The following is a 15,415-nucleotide window of genomic DNA, read 5'->3' on the forward strand; positions in this document are numbered from 1 at the left end:
TTTTTTTGAGATAGAGTCTCGCTCTGTCACCCAGGCTGGAGTGCAGTGGCACGATCTCAGCTCACTGCAACCTCCACCTCCCAGGTTCAAGCAGTTCTCCTCTCTCAGCCTCCTGAGTGGCTGGAATTACAGGTGCATGCCACCACGCCCAGCTAATTTTTGTATTTTTAGTAGAGATGGGGTTTCACCATGTTGGTTCAGGCTGGTCTCGAATTCCTGACCTTGTGATCTGCCTGCCTCAGCCTACTAAAGTGCTGGGATTATAGGCATGAGCCACCGTGCCCAGCTGGCCCTGGAATTTTCATGGTTAACAGGGATTCCCAGGAAATTTGAGAAGCACTAGATAAGACTGACCAGTTACGTAGGGCAGTCACTTTGAACATTTTTCCAGGGCCTGTGATGGGAATCTGAGGCATTGGTCTGTCTGACAGCAAGGAGTAAATGACCCTGGACAATGCTTAGGAGAAGGCCCTTGGCCTATCCACTGATCCCTCTCCCACTCTGAGTATCTGCTTCCTAAAATGCATTGGGGCACCCCTTGAATACATGGAGGCCGCAGTGAAGCCCCCAACTCAGAGGCTTGGTGTTGAATGGACAAGCTGTCCGGGGTCCAACGTGACAGCTGACAGTGATGGGTGTCAGGGGTCAGTCTGGGGCAGTCAAGATTTGAAATCTGAGCTGGAGCACTGGTCCCTAGCTGCCCCTGCCCCACCCTGGACCTGCCACTGAATCTGGGCCTCTGGGGGAATCTGATGTGTAGTCAGTTTGGGGACCACTGGTGGACGTCTGGAAAGAGAAGGGTCTAGTGTGCAGGGGAAAAAAGAAGGAAGAGGTCGCTAAAGAAAGTTCCAAAGTGTTTTGGAGGTCAGGCCTGGGACTGGGGGTGGGGGAAGAGGGGCATGGGAAGGAAGGGAGGGGAGGATGGGTGGTGATGGCATTCATGGCCACAGATGCCATTCCCTGGGTCCCTGCACATGCCAGCCACTCTACCAACCCCTCCGTCTACATCATTCGGTCAGTCACTGTGAACATGTGTTCACCCAGCTGCCTGATGACCTAGGAGAGGCTGGGCTCACCCCCCTCAAGCCCGCCCTCCAATCCTGTCTCCCCCATTGTCTCCAGCAAGGTGATTGAGCACTGCAGTAACTTTAAAGAGGAGAACATGGACACGTCCAGATAGAGGCCTCTGCCCTCAAGGCTGCCACCACTCTGGACCACAGGCGGGGAGGAAGCGCGCTCAAGCAGCCCAGCGGGCAGGCCCCTTATGGGTAGCCTCCCATTGGGTGAAGAGACACGGGGGACTTTTGCACAACCGACGCTTTTCCTTAACATTAGTGAGATATATATATATATTATATATATATATATTATTTTTTTTGGTTAGGAAGTGTGAAGTTTTGTGTGTATGATTTCTGTACAAAAGCAACACTCCCGGAGTCCCTGCCACTTCCTTGGCCATTCTCAAACCCACTCAAAGCCTTCATCGCTGCCACACTCACTCCTACCCCAGCCGGACTAAATGCCTATAACGTTGAGTGTCCAGTCCTTGTCCAGTAAACTCAGATCCTGGCCTGGCTCACTTTGATGAGAGGAGCAGGCCATGGACAGCCTACTCCAGCATCTTGACTCACTGCTCATGTCTGAGAACCCCATCTTGGCTCCCGGGCGCAGCTGATGGGGTTTGGGGATTAGAACTTACCCCATTGGGTCTCCCAAAAGCCTTGGTGCTCCCGGCTGTGGGCCATCTGGGGCAAGCAAGTGAGCCATTCCTGGGCTGAGGTCCAGGCAGCCCTACCCCCCAAGACGCTCTAGGAGCAGGGCGCCCAGTGGTCCTGCTGCTGTCCGGCCAGGCCTGCCTGAGGCCACGCTGCTACGGAGGCTGCCTCCTAGTCTCCCATAAGGTCCCAGGCTGTGGAAGGCCCCAGCCCAGGGATGGCCAGAACTCAGGGGCAGATGCCACTGCCCCTTCTGCCAAACACATCCAGAACCTGCCCCAGCCCTGGAAGCCAGCATCTTCTGGGGCCAGGGGATTGCTTCCTCACTTCACAGCCCTCACCTGCCCAGGCGCTCCCACCAGCAGAACTGAGCCTGCCTCCTCATCCCAGCCTGCCCCGCTGCCCAGACAACCCCACGCCTCTGAGAGGCAGAGGCCCGACGCCAGCCTTTCACCCACAGTAGCCACACAGCCGCCTCCAGACCAGCACTTGGACGGCCCTGCAGTGGCCGCTTGGGCCTCCAGGGCTGTCCCTCCCGGCCCCAGGCTTTACCTTGGAAGCCTGAGAGGTGCCAGCTCTCTCGCTCCTCCCTCGATGCGTTCCTCCCCCAATGGACGCTGCCGTTGCTTCTCATCGGACACTTGTGGACCGCAGGAGCCTGGGGAGCAGCCAAACCCTGGAGGCAGCCTTTGGGTGATGGCTTTTTCTTCCCTTTTCCTTCTAGGGGCCTGTTTTTCGGTGTTTTTAGCATTTCTGCCTCCAGGCAGGATAGCCGGGTGAGCAGCTTTGGGAGAGACACCTGGCCTTTTTCTCCTGGAGCCTGTCCCTCCTGCCCTAGGAAGGGGCAGCAGCCCTGTGTTCCCCCAGCTTGGCAGATGGGCCGCATGCGGCGCTCCCTTCCATCCCACGCTCAGTGGCCCCGGCCAGACCCTGGCAGAGTTCACACCTCATTGCTTTATCCCCTGGGGTCTGGGGAAATGTCTGTACTTTGGGATGTCACAGAAATACATTTTTGTGCAAAGTGGAGAATGGAGCGTCTTTTTTGTGGAAGGGATTGCTAGCCTGGCTTCCAGGCTCCAGAGCAGGGCTCAAGCTACTCCTGGCAGGGCGGCTACAGTATGGGTAGTTCTGTGGGAGGGAGGGGTGCGTTTGGTGGGTTAAAGGCTGCAGCCTGGGGACAGGTGGCAGCGGACTGAGCTGGAGTACCTGTTTCCTCTGCCTTCTCTTCACAGCCCTGTGCCCACTGAGGACACAGCTGGCAACCAGACCAACAGGGCGCCTGCCCAGGGCAGCTCAGCCTGATGGGGGAGACAGATGGCAAATAGGAGATTATGGCTGTGTGTCACCAGCGGGGAGAAGGCAGGAGACTGGGTGTCTCCGGCCAGCAGGTGGGAGTGGGCAGGTGGGTCAGGGAAGCCTGGAGTCTGCTGGGCCACAGTGCTTCAGGGAGAGGGGGAGGAGCCAGTGCTGTGTCCCCATGTGTCTGGGAGGCTTCTCACAAGAGGACAGAGTGGAGCCAAACGCAGTGAAAAGACAGAAGCTGCCCAGGTCTGGCCTGAGGGCTGAGGAAAAGAGCATCTTCAGCAGAGGGTCCCGCCAGGGCGGCCAGAGAAGCAGCCCCATGTGGCCCTGGCAGCGTGAGGATCAAGGGTGCAGTGGGAGGGGACCCAGAAGTCGCTGGAGCCAAATTGTGAGGTGGCCAGACTGCAGCATGGCCCAGGGCCGTCCTAACTGACGCCTGTTGTCCCACACCACTATCGACAGTGGCTTCATATCCTCAGAGCTGCCTGGCTGGAATAAGAAATGATACGGTCACACCCTTTATAGGCCACAGTGAGTGTGTGGATTTTATTCTCTATGTGAGGTTTTAAGCCTGGGTATCAGAGCAGGCTTAAGCGTTTCTGGAAGCTGAACACTGACTCCTCCCACAGGCTCTGTGAAGCCGAGATCGCCTCTTCATCACCACCTGCAGGGCCTGGACCTGGCCTCTCTCTCCCCTGGGTGAGAGCCCCTGCCACTGGCCACCCACAGGACCTGGCAGGAAGGGCATCAGGTGTTTGCCTTGGAACCCTGGTAGGGCGTCTGTGCCTGGGAGGGAATGAGGGCAGTGCCTGCCAGCAGCAGCCAACACTGCTGAACCTTCATCTGTGTGCCAGGCCCTGTGCTAGGTGCTTCATGGACCTTCTGCTTCCTTAGAACACTGGCAGTAATCCATTTCACAGACAAGGACACTGAGACTCAGAGAGGTGAAGTGACTTCATTTTTTATTTTTTCTGAGACCAAGGTCTCACTGTTGTCCAGGCTGAGTGCGATGGCACAGTCACAGCTCACTGCAGCCTCGACCTCCTGGGCTCAAGCAATCCGTGCACCTCAGCCTCCCAGTGGCTGGGGCTGCAAATGTGTACTCCCATACACATCTAATTTTTGTTTTTTTTTGTAGAAATGGGGTCTCACTATATTGCCAGGCTGGTCTCAAACTCCTGGGCTTAAGCAATCCTCCCACCTCAGCCTTCCACACTGTTGAGATTATAGGCATGTACCACCTGGCCTGATATGACTTCTTACCTCAAGGTTGCTGCAGTAAAGGAGGGAAAACAAGGTCCTCCGATGTGCCAGGTGCTTCTCCTCTAGCTCCTTGGCCTGGTACCTGCCATTTCCTATGTCAGGAACACTAGTTCCTGCTCATCCCGTCACAGCACCTACTTATCTCATGGAGCTGAAATTGCTTTGTTTAGTCTCCCACGTTGGACTGTGAGCAACAAGGCACATGGAGGCTCTGCTGTAGCCCAGTACAGAACCTGGCACATTGAGAGATCTCATTTTAAAAACTTGTGGCCAGGCTGGGTGCAGTGGCTCATGCCTGTCATCCCAACACTTTGGGAGGCTGAGGCAGGTAGATCACTTGAGGTCAGGAGTTCAAGATGGGCCCAGCCAACATGGTGAAACCCCATCTCTACTAAAAATACAAAAAGTAGTTGGGCATGGTGGCACCTGCCTGTAATCCCAGCTACTCAGGAGGCTGAGGAAGGAGAATCACTTGAACCTGGGAGACAGAGGTTGCAGTGAGCTGAGATCATGCCACTGCACTCCAGCCTGGGCAACAGAGCAAGACTCTGTCTCAAAAAAAAACCTAGGTGATGGGATGAGCTGTGCAGCTAACCACTGTGGCACACGTTCACCTATGTAACAAACCTGCACATCCTGCACATGTACTCCTGAGCTTCAAATGAAAGTTGGAGAGAGAAAAAGAAAGAAACCATATTTTGCTACGCAGCACCTTCAAACAAGGCCTACCTCTCCAAAAGTAGATTTCTGTAAAGCAACTTTCCTGAGTCTCCCTAAGAAATGTGACCTCTGGCCGGTGCGGTGGCTCATGCCTGTAATCCCAGCACTTTGGGAGGCCGAGGTGGGTGAATCACAAGGTCAGGAGTTCAAGTCCAGCCTGACCAACATGGTGAAACCCTGTCTTTACTGAAAATACCAAAAAAATCAGCCAGGCATGGTGGCATGTACCTATAATCCCAGCTATTTGGGAGGCCAAGGCAGGAGAATCACTTGAACCCAGGAGGCGGAGGTTGCAGTGAGCCAAGATCACTCCAGGGAGACAGTGGGAAACTGTCTCAAAAAAAAAAAAAAAAGCGTGGGGGGATGGGAACTTAGAATTGTGACTCCTTCCTCTGTCCATTTGAGATGTGTGTATATGTCCTACAACTCAGGAGTATCTTTCTCAAGGACCTGAAAGCCTTTCGGTTGCAATGTACTATCAGGAAGGACAGAGTCTCTGTCTCCCAGTCTTTGCAGGAGAACAGAGTCTTAACTTCCATAATTGCCAGCAAGCACAGCAGCTGCCTAATCACATTTACCATGACCAACCCTTTGGAATTTTTCATTTCCCTTACTCTGCTGAAGCCCCCACCATTTCCCTCCACTCCCTCATTCTCCCTTTAAGCCAGACATGGTGGTGCACGCCTGCAGTCCCAGCTACTCTGGAGGCTGAGGGGGAAGATTGCCTCAGCTCAGGAGTTTGAGGCCAGCCTGGGCAACATAGCAAGACATCATCTCAAGAAAGCAGAAAAACCAAATCACAAAAAACACCAGTCATTTCTGCACTAACAAGTTTCAGTTGGTTCACACTGTCCGCTCCACCCTGTCAATAGCATACTGTTAATTAAATTCCGTCCTTACTATATGATCTAGTGTCAGAGTGTTTGACGCTAGGACAGTGCCTGACCCACGGAAGCTTCAGAATTACGTGCTGAGTGGATAATGTGCTGGATGTCCCCACTCAGCACATTAGATCCTGCACCCAGTGCAGTAATCAAGACTGAATTGCCAATAACAGACACCCAACTCAAACGTCTCCCCAGGCTAGTCAAAGGTAGGAATTGAGGCCGGGTGCAGTGGCTTACACCTATAATACCAGCGCTTTCGGAGGCCGAGGTGGGGCAGATCAGTTGAAGTCAGGAATTAGAGACCAGCCTGGCCAACATGGTGAAACCCTGTCTCTACTAAAAATACAAAAATCAGCCAGGTGTGGTGGCATGCACCTGCAGTCCCAGCTACTGAGGAGGCTGAGGCAGGAGAATCAACTGAACCCAGGAGGTGGAAATTGCAGTCAGCCCAGATCGCACCACTGCAGCACTCCAGAGTGAGGCTCTGTCTAAAAAAAAAAGGCTGGGCGTGGTGGCTCATGCCTGTAATCCCAGCACTTTGGGAGGCCAAGGCAGGCAGTTCGCAAGGTCAAGAGATCGAGACCATGCTGGCCAACATGGTGAAACCCTGTCTGTACTAAAAATACAAAAATCGGACCAGGCGCAGTGGCTCATGCCTATAATTCTAGCACTTTGGGAGGCTGAGGTGGGTGGATCATGAGGTCAGGAGTTCGAGACCAGTGGTGGTGTGTGCCTGTAATCCCACCTAAAAAAATAAATAATTACAAAAATTAGCTATCTGGCAACAGAGCAAGATTCCGTGTAAAAAAAAAAAAAAAAAGTGGGAATTCATTGGCTCTTGCAACCAGGGGATGCAGAGTTAGTATTAGCTTCCAGGAACAGCTGGATCTAGAGGGTTCAGATAACGTTGTTTGGACCATCTCCCGATCCCTCCTTTAGTGCTGCTTATCCCTCTCTATGTGTCTTAAGTTGGTCTCCGGCCAGGCGCGGTGGCTTATGCTTGTAATCCCAGCACTTTGGGAGGCTGAGGCGGGCGGATCACGAGGTCAGGAGTTCAAGATCAGCCTGGCCAATATGGTAAAGCCCAGTCTCTACTAAAAATACCAAAACAAAAACAACTAGCCGGGCATGGTGGCACGTGCCTGTAGTCCCAGCTACTCGAGAGGCTGAGGCAGAAGAATTGCTTGAATCCAGGAGGCGGAGGTTGCAGTGAACCGAGATTGAGCCACTGCTCTCCAGCCTGGGCAATAGAGGGAGATTCCGTCTCAAAAAAAAATAAATAAATAAATAAAAATAAGTTGGTCTCATTTTCTCCAGCCACAGACAGGATAGGTCTTCTCCTCACAGCGTAAAGATGGCTCCCGGTTGCCTTATATCCCATTCCTTAGGCTCGAGATCCAAAATAATGCCCCTTCCTCTCAGCATCTAGACAGTAATCTCATGGAAGGCCTGTGATTGGTTCTGTAGAGACACACGCACACAGCCTGCCACCCGCACACCATCCAATGAGGTGAGGGCCAGTCTCTCCAATCACATGGGATGGGAAGTCGATTCCCCCAACCAAAAAAAGGATGTTGAGCTGAGAAAAACAACAGATGTCAGAGGAGTATCCTGGAGGAGCTGGGATGGAGCCAATCAGATGTTGGCGGAGGAGGATGCTGGTATCAGCGGGAGGTGCTGTGGAGAGGCAGGGCTGAGTGGGGAAGGCCCTGGGGACACAGGGAAGGAGGACAGCCTGAAGCCTCCGGCGGGGAAAGTCCGCCTGTAGGTGGTGGCTCACAGCAGGTGAGGCAAGACAGTCCCGTGCCAGACAAGGCGCTTCCATTATTTAATCCTCCCAAACACCTTAGGAGGGAGACGCTACTGACAGCCTCCTTATAGAGACAGAAAACAGCTCAGAGGGGCTCAGTAACTCGCCCAGGGTCACTTGGGTAGGAAGGGGCAGTGCTGGTATTTCTGACTCCCGCCTAAGTTGGATCACCCATAGTCGGAATGTGCCCCACGTACCTCCACTTTTCTCTCGTCCATTTGCAATACCTGATAATAAATAGCAAGGAGGTAAAGCTGTCACCACAGAGCAACCTTGGGCGAGCCCTGGCCCTCTCGAGGCCTTAATCATCACATCTTTGAAATGGGCACAATTTTGCTGGATCTTTTGAAGCGCCAGGATCTTTGAAGCGCCCAGGGCGCTATGCGCATGCGCGAGGCTATGGGGGCGGGTACTGGAGAGGGCCGAGGAGGCGCGCGCGCGCTCCCGGGCTTTCAAAAGTTACCTTTTGAAAGGCGGGTAGGGCTGGGGTTGGAGGAGTTACCAGCTGCGCGCGCGCCTGCCCCGCCCTCAGCCTCTTCAGGCACCTGTTGGCTTGAGGGCCCAATCGGCCGCAGCTGCCATCCAATAGGCAGCCTCCCTGACCCAGTCCGGCCCCGCCCGCCTCCCGGATTCACCAATCCCCGGGCGGTCGCGTGCCCCTCCCTCGGAGGGCCCGCCCCTCTGGGCGCTTCTTCCGGGTGGGGCCCCGGGCCGAGGCGATGGCGCCCTGGGCGCTCCTCAGCTCTGGGGTCCTGGTGCGGACCGGGCATACCGTGCTGACATGGGGGATCACGCTGGTGCTCTTCCTGCACGATACCGGTGAGCCGGACCCCGAGCGACCCCGGACCCACCCGATCCCGCGTGGTTCCCTAGACGTTCGTGTCTCACTGGGTCCCCCGCCTAATCCCTGGAGATCCTGGGATTGGCCCGATCTCCGCCAGCTCCTGAAGCCCCCTCCCCGTCTATCATTCCAAGAGCCACCTGCTCTCCACCTGATACCCCGTCGATCTCTAATTAACTCCAGCATCTTCCTGATCACTGCCAGATGCCCTGTCCATCGCAGGACCTAGCCGGTGCCCACCAGATCCAAGGACCGACTTGAACCCCATGTCCCCTGATCCTGGGACCCACATGATCCTTCCCAGGAACTGACCCCAAATCTTTCCATCCTTACAATTACGCGGCTCAACTATATGCAAAGATTGGCATTCTACCCACACCCACACCCTCCACACCCCCATGGCCACTAGCTGCCCAAGTCTAGGCAACCCCTGAGGCAAGAGAACACCCCATGGGATGCGGCCCATCTCCCATCTTCCCACAGGAACACCCATTCACCCACCCACCCACCTCCATTTCCTTCAGTAGACCCCTACTCAGCACCTCACCTACCACACACAGGCAGCCTCCCCCACTGTCACCCACGGCAGCCCTCAGCCCTCCTTCCATGGTGGTCCAGCCTGTTTCTGGACTAGGGCCCCTTCTGGGTTTACTCCCAAGACCTCAAACCTCCTCCACCACCTTCACCCTTTAGCCTAAAAACTTGCTCAGGTCTCCTTATGAGAAAAGGACCCCTCTCGAAAGCCACCCTTTTATTTTTGTTCCTTCTTACAACCAAGGGACACTGGATTTGTCCACACTCTGCTGTCTGGTGGACTCATGCCCCCTCATTCCTTGCCCTGCACCCCACCTCTCCAACTTCCTGTCGCCTCCATGTGCTGAAGCCCACTGGACCCTGCCTTATGCCCCTCTGCAGCATCTGAGCCTGCTGGCTGCACCCTCCCCCACATAGCTGTCTCAGGCATTTCAGACCTGGGCTGTCTCTCACCATGGCAGAGCCAGAGACCCTAGACCCCTCCTCCCTCTCCCCCACATCCAGTCAGGTCTGGCTTCCTTCACCCAGAAGCCCCCTCTGTCTATTCCTTCCTCTCTCACTCCCTGCCAGGCCTTTGCAGCTACCCTCTTCTTCCTTCTGGCCAGATTCTCTGCCCCCAGGCTTCCCCCGATCCATTTCTCTAGCAATGAGGTTTTCCAAAACAGATCTGGCCCTATAACCTTCCATCGTTCCCTCTGACCCTCCAGATAAAGTGCAGATGAACTGCTGGCCACACACAGCCACACATGGAACCATCCTCTCCAGGCCTTCGCTCAGCCAGGAACACACTTCCCTACCTCCAGCTGCACCCCAGCCCCATCCACTCCTGTTCTGCCCAGCCCAGCCTCACTGTGTTCTCTGGCCTCTCCAGAGCTGCGGCAATGGGAGGAGCAGGGGGAGCTGCTCCTGCCGCTCACCTTTCTGCTCCTGGTGCTGGGCTCCCTGCTGCTCTACCTCGCTGTGTCACTCATGGACCCTGGCTATGTGAATGTGCAGCCCCAGCCTCAGGTAACCAGGGGCCCCGACTCTCGCCCACAGGGACTCAACCCCCAGCACAGTCTCCATGCCAGGTTCTATGCTGCGGGCTCTTGTGGGGGCAGCTCAGTGCATCCTCTTGCCAGTCCTAGAGCTCCATCCTACAGTAGCGAGGAAACTGCTGGGGCCAGAGAAAGAAAAGACTGACAAGCATCACACAGCTGCCCTCGGTCCAGGGCGCTCTGCCACACCCACACCTCCATTCTGCATGGGATGGGCCCCAAACTCCACACCCAGAGCTAAGCCGGCCCCTAGGGGAGCTGCTCACCAGTGCCACCTGTCTCCCAAGGGGACCCTGTCTTACACCCCGCCCCTCATTCCAGGAGGAGATCAAAGAGGAGCAGACAGCCATGGTTCCTCCAGCCATCCCTCTTCGGCGCTGCAGATACTGCCTGGTGCTGGTGAGTGAGGCAGGAACCCCCGTGGGAGAGGTCGGGCCAAAGCTGAGACTCCTCGACCTCCTCCTGCCCCACTGTCTGGACCTCACCCCTCCTCCAAGAAGGCCTTCGAGATTCAGGCCCTGGTTCCCCCCTCAGTGGTGGGCACACAGCAGGGCTGGCACAGAGTCCCCACTCTCCTCCATGCCCACAGCAACCCCTGCGGGCTCGGCACTGCCGTGACTGCCGCCGCTGTGTCCGCCGCTACGACCACCACTGCCCCTGGATGGAGAACTGCGTGGGGGAGCGCAACCACCCACTCTTTGTGGTCTACCTGGTGCTGCAGCTGCTGGTGCTTCTGTGGGCCCTCTACCTGGCATGGTAGGTGCTGCCCAGGGCGTAGGGAGAGGGTGGGATGCATGCGTCCACAGGGGTGGACAGAGCCAGGGCTCCCAGGGACCCGGCACAGGGAGGGAAGAGCTCCCCAGCCCTCCCCAGCAGCAGGCCCCTGTCCCCTGCACTGCAGGTCAGGCCTCCGGTTCTTCCAGCCCTGGGGGCTGTGGCTGCGGTCCAGCGGGCTCCTGTTTGCCACCTTCCTGCTGCTGTCCCTCTTCTCATTGGTCGCCAGCCTGCTCCTCGCCTCACACCTCTACCTGGTGGCCAGCAACACCACCACCTGGGAGTTCATGTCCTCACACCGCATCGCCTATCTCCGCCAGCGCCCCGGCAACCCCTTTGACCAGGGCCTGACCCGCAACCTGGCTCACTTCTTCTGCGGATGGCCCTCAGGGTCCTGGGAGACGCTCTGGGCTGAGGAGGAGGAGGAGGGCAGCAGCCCAGCTGTTTAGGGTCGCTGGAGGCCAGGCTGCCGTCCTGTGCCTGAAAACCACGGGGCCTGTTCCCAGCTGGGGTCAGCCCTCGGAGGGCCTGGGGCTGCTCATTCCTGCACACTCCTCAGGCCCCAAAACGGAGCTTCAAGACAGACAGATCCCTGCCTCGGTGGGCGGTTCTACCTTCCAAGGAAGAAGGGGAAGAAGACCTGTGGGCGGCTCAGGCCCAAGCGGACCTCGGGCTCCACCGCAGCCCAACCCAGCCCAGGCTGCCGCCAGTGCACATGTCTGAATTTAATAATCTATAAAGCAAGTCAAATCTTAAAAAGACAAATCATATCATCCCTCACTGTGGTACCCTTTCTGGGCCAGGTCTCACTGGGAGGTAGAGGAGGGCGAGCTGGAGGTGGAGGGGACACAATTTGCCCGGGGACACTGAGCAAGGCCCATGATAGCGGACCCATGGCTGCCACCTTGAGTCCCAAGGGCTCATAAATGCCAAGCAAGTCCTAGGCCTCCAGGCAGGGCACACAGGTGGGTGAGCAGAGGCTCTAACAGTCTGTGGGGGTAGAGGGCAGAGGGGCCAGGAGACGTCCTCAGGGCTCCAGGAATTGCTCTGACACAAAGTCGAAGTCCCGGAAGGCGGCCTGTTGGCGGGCAGTGAGGGGGCTGTGGGGTGCAGGTGGGGTCAGGGCAGGCGGCAGCCCTGTGAATTCATCCTCAAAGTAGCGCAGGTCCGCAGGGCCGCAGAGGGTGGGCACGAATGGGGGCTGGACAGTGCGGGCAAGCAGGGCCTGCCAGTTGGTGGTCTGGAGGAAAAGGAGAGGTGCCTGAGACGGCGGGAACGTCAACCCCAGGAGTCACTCCATGCCACCCACCCTGCCAGGCACAGGGGACAGCTGCCACCCCAGCCGCTCACCCTGAAGAATGGCTGGACCTTGATCTCCTCGGCATCCTGCTCCCCCGCCCCGAGGCGCTTCTCCGGGCACTTCTGGAGGAGCTGAGCAGTGGGATGGGCGCTCACTTACGGCACTGAGCCCCAGGCACTGCCGACATCCGCGGGCCCCAAGCGTGCTGGCCCAGAGGACTCCAAGGATGAGTGTCAGGGGGTCTGCTGTCCCATGGAAGAGGGCACACAGGCCTTGAGTGGCCATCCAGCCCAGTCCCAGCCCCTGCAGTGCTTACCTTCTGAATGAGCTCAAGCCCTTGCACCGACAGAAAGCCGGGGTAGGGGGCATCTGTGTTCACGATGCAATCAAACACCTCCTCCTCGGTGTCCCCTGGGAACGGGCACTGTGGAGATGGGGCTCAGCAGGATGCACGGGCCCCCCACCCCAACCCAGAGGCCCATGCAGCATGCTCCAGCACTCACCTCACCCACCAGCATCTCGTAGAGCAGCACGCCCAGCCCCCACCAGTCCACAGCCCGAGTATACGCCTCCTGTGTCAGCACCTCGGGAGCCAGGAACTCTGGGGTGCCACAGAAGGTGCTAGTCCGGTCCCCAAAGCCAATCCCTGCAAACCAACACACACACCAATAGCTGCTTCCTGTGGCCTATTCACAAAAACCTCAACAGCCCAGCCTTATGATGCAGGAAGCTGAGCCTATGCCAAGCCCTGCCCTGTGCCCAAGGAAGTGGGAATGTTTACTCCGCCATTCGACTGCAGGCTCACAGGCTAAGGTCACAGAAGGCAGAACTCAGGCTCCTCTCCCAGCCCTGACCACAGGCTCTCCCTCGGGCCGAAGGCAGGCCGAGGATCTCTAGGAGCTTCTAGGGCTGGGAAGAAAGGGCCAGTGTGCCCAGCCGTCCCCCTGAATGAGGTCTGGGGTGGGGGAACCAGGGCATCCGTGGGTGGGTGGGTGGGGAGATTTCCTAGGAGATGCCATATGCCCATAATCCTGTTGGCCAGGCTGGGTAGACGAGGCTGGAGATGTGGATCCCAATGGACGGCCCCCACCTTCCTTGCAGAGTCCAAAGTCTGCGATCTTCAGAAATCCCTGAGCATCCAGCAGAAGATTATCCAACTTCAGATCCCTGACGGCAAGGGTGCAGGTCAAAGGGGCTGAGCAGGGCTTAGACCCAGGGAATACCAACTGCCCCTGCAGCAGCCCAGACAGGAGGGAGGTGGTGTCTGCGTCCTCACCCGCCTCACCGCCACCCCCCAGGCAACCCTGGACAAAAGTCACCTGTAAATGATCTTCTTCTCATGTAAGAACTGCAGCCCCAGGACAACGCAAGCCAGGTAGAAGCTGCAGGGGTGGTTATGAAAGAACTCAGGCCCAAGTCACACACCACGGAGGCAGGGCAGGGAGGCACCAGGATGTCCCAGCCAGAGTCAGAGGTGAGTGAGACTGGGACAAGCATCATGCTCAGGGTGGGGGTGCTCCAACAGTCCCAAGGTCACCCCCAGGTTGCTGTGCACTCCCACCCCACCCTTCCTGGGCTGAGGGACCAAGTGTGCACACAGCAGCCTGCAGTTGATTTTTATAATCATGCCTACTTTTCTTTTCTTTCTTTTTTTTTTTTATTCTGTCACCAGCCTGGAGGGCAGAGGTATGATCTCAGCTCACTGTAACCCTCTGCCTTCCAGGTTAGAGCGATTCTCCTACCTCAGCCTCCCAAGTAGCTAGAATTACAAGTGCCCACCACCATGCCCAGCTAATTTTTTTTTTTTTTTTTTTTTTTTTTAGTAGAGACGTGGTTTCACCGTGTTGGCCAGGATGGTCTTAATCTCTTGACTTCGTGCTCTGTCCACCTCTGCCTCCCAAAGTGCTGGGATTACAGGCGTGAGCCACTGCACCCAGCCTTGTTTTTTTTTTTTGAGACGGTGTCTCACTCTGTCACTCAGGCTGTGCAGTGGCAGGATCCTGGCTCACTGCAATCTCCGCCTCCTAGGTTCAAGTGATTCTCCTGCCTTAGCCTCCCAAGTAGCTGGCATTACAGGCATGCACCACCATACACGGCTAATTTTGTATTTTTAGTAGAGATGGGGTTTCTCCATGTTGGTCAGGCTGGTCTCGAACTCCCGACCTCAGGTGATCTGTCCGTCTCGGCCAACCAAAGTGTGGGATTACAGGCATGAGCCACTGCACTCGGACAGTCATGCCTGTTTTTCAAATAAAGATCTGAGACTTGCCAGGTGTGGTGATGGCTCATTCCTGTAATCCCAGCACTTTGGGAGGCTGAGGTGGGCAGATCACGAGGTCATGAGTTTGAGACCAGGCTGGCCAACATGGCGAAAGCCCGTCTCTACTAAAAATACAAAAATTAGCCAAGCGTGGTGGCAGGCTCCTGTAATCCCAGCTACTCGGGAGGCTGAGGCAGTAGAATCGCTTGGACCCAGGAGGTGGAGATTGCAGTGAGCCGAGATCACGCCACTGCACTCCAGCCTGGGTGACCGAGCAAGACTCTGTCTCAAAAACAAAAACCTAATGCACAGCTTCATAAGCTAATGCCCAGGGTCACGAATGCTGTCAGTTGGTGCCAGGATGTGAGCCAAGGCCTCTGACTCCTGCTCCTCTGCTGCTGGGCACCTGGAGAAAGCAGGATATAGGGAAGCAGGAAAAGTTTGCTGGAAGAAGCAGGCAGAAGGGATGGAACCCACCGGGCCTGGGGCTCCGGGAAGACATCCTCGTGGATCTGCATCATGAGGTCACCACCGGGCACAAACTCAGTCACGAAGCAGGCATGGCTGGAGGTCTGGAAGCACGCAAGGAGGGAGAGCAGGAAGGGGTGCCCTGTGCGACCCACAGCCTCCAGGATCCGCTTCTCACAGTACAGGCTGCAGGAGAGAGCAAGAGTCTTGGAGGGAAGGAAAATGTCCCCTGGCTGTGCCCTGTGCCCTGCACAATACCCCTGGCTCCCTGTGCCCTCAGCCAAAGTGCCAGGCGGGTAGGCTGACAGTTTCTTTTTTTGTTTGTTTTTGAGACAGAATCTTGCTCTGTCACCTGGGCTGGAGTGCAGTGATGCGATCTTGGCTCATGGCAACTTCTGCCTCCCAAATTCAAGCGATTCTCCTACAACACCCTCCCAAGTAGCTGGGATTACAGGTGCGTGCTAATACGCCCAGCTAATTTTTTTTTTTTTTTTTTTTTTTTTT

At 56.4% G+C, this 15,415-nt stretch overlaps 3 protein-coding genes across 11 annotated transcripts in view; 2 read left to right on the top strand and 1 right to left on the bottom strand.

The window, feature by feature from the left end:
- ZER1 (zyg-11 related cell cycle regulator) overlaps nucleotides 1-2,741 on the top strand; it is a 42,547-nt gene extending 39,806 nt beyond the window's left edge. For all 5 annotated transcript variants that reach the window (XM_017499161.1, XM_037728073.1, XM_017499160.2 and 2 more), the window contains exon 16: nucleotides 1,123-2,741. In XM_017499161.1, the coding sequence (XP_017354650.1) occupies nucleotides 1,123-1,180 (58 nt within the window). In that variant the 3' untranslated portion in view covers nucleotides 1,181-2,741. The remainder of the gene's footprint in view (nucleotides 1-1,122) is intronic.
- Nucleotides 2,742-8,371: 5,630 nt separating this feature from the next.
- On the top strand, nucleotides 8,372-11,648 carry ZDHHC12 (zinc finger DHHC-type palmitoyltransferase 12). Of its 2 annotated transcripts, none has more exons than XM_017499168.2 (5): nucleotides 8,372-8,516; nucleotides 9,944-10,080; nucleotides 10,431-10,508; nucleotides 10,699-10,865; nucleotides 11,011-11,648. In XM_017499168.2, exons 1-5 carry the CDS (start codon nucleotides 8,417-8,419, stop codon nucleotides 11,330-11,332), a joined length of 804 nt encoding a protein of 267 aa, XP_017354657.1. In that variant the 5' UTR covers nucleotides 8,372-8,416; the 3' UTR covers nucleotides 11,333-11,648. The 2 variants fall into 2 exon arrangements, with proteins under 2 accessions (XP_017354657.1, XP_037584002.1); XM_037728074.1 differs by having other exon boundaries at nucleotides 11,033-11,234.
- The window catches only part of PKN3 (protein kinase N3), a 17,453-nt gene continuing 13,633 nt past the window's right edge, over nucleotides 11,596-15,415 (bottom strand). For 2 of the 4 annotated variants that reach the window (XM_017499165.2, XM_017499166.2), the window contains exons 16-22: nucleotides 14,921-15,097; nucleotides 13,503-13,565; nucleotides 13,274-13,350; nucleotides 12,687-12,829; nucleotides 12,500-12,607; nucleotides 12,234-12,314; nucleotides 11,596-12,123 (exon numbers count right to left, since the gene is read on the bottom strand). In XM_017499165.2, coding sequence (XP_017354654.1) covers nucleotides 11,911-12,123; nucleotides 12,234-12,314; nucleotides 12,500-12,607; nucleotides 12,687-12,829; nucleotides 13,274-13,350; nucleotides 13,503-13,565; nucleotides 14,921-15,097 — 862 coding nt within the window. In that variant the 3' untranslated portion in view covers nucleotides 11,596-11,910. Of the gene's footprint in view, nucleotides 12,127-12,233; nucleotides 12,315-12,499; nucleotides 12,608-12,686; nucleotides 12,830-13,273; nucleotides 13,351-13,502; nucleotides 13,566-14,920; nucleotides 15,098-15,415 lie in introns of all 4 variants that reach the window. The other 2 variants (XM_017499164.2, XM_017499167.2) reach the window with 2 other exon arrangements.

The sequence above is a fragment of the Cebus imitator genome, unplaced genomic scaffold (genome assembly GCF_001604975.1).
Source record: "Cebus imitator isolate Cc_AM_T3 unplaced genomic scaffold, Cebus_imitator-1.0 Scaffold254, whole genome shotgun sequence".
In the NCBI taxonomy this organism is placed as follows: Eukaryota; Metazoa; Chordata; class Mammalia; order Primates; family Cebidae; genus Cebus; species Cebus imitator.

Bases quoted from the DNA above. Each gene is read 5' to 3' on its own strand.
- ZDHHC12 (XM_017499168.2), top strand. From the start codon at position 8,417: ATGGCGCCCTGGGCGCTCCTCAGCTCTGGGGTCCTGGTGCGGACCGGG. The intron at 10,081-10,430 runs GTAACCAGGGGC...CCCTCATTCCAG, and splicing joins ATGTGCAGCCCCAGCCTCAG to GAGGAGATCAAAGAGGAGCA. The intron at 10,509-10,698 runs GTGAGTGAGGCA...CCATGCCCACAG, and splicing joins GCAGATACTGCCTGGTGCTG to CAACCCCTGCGGGCTCGGCA.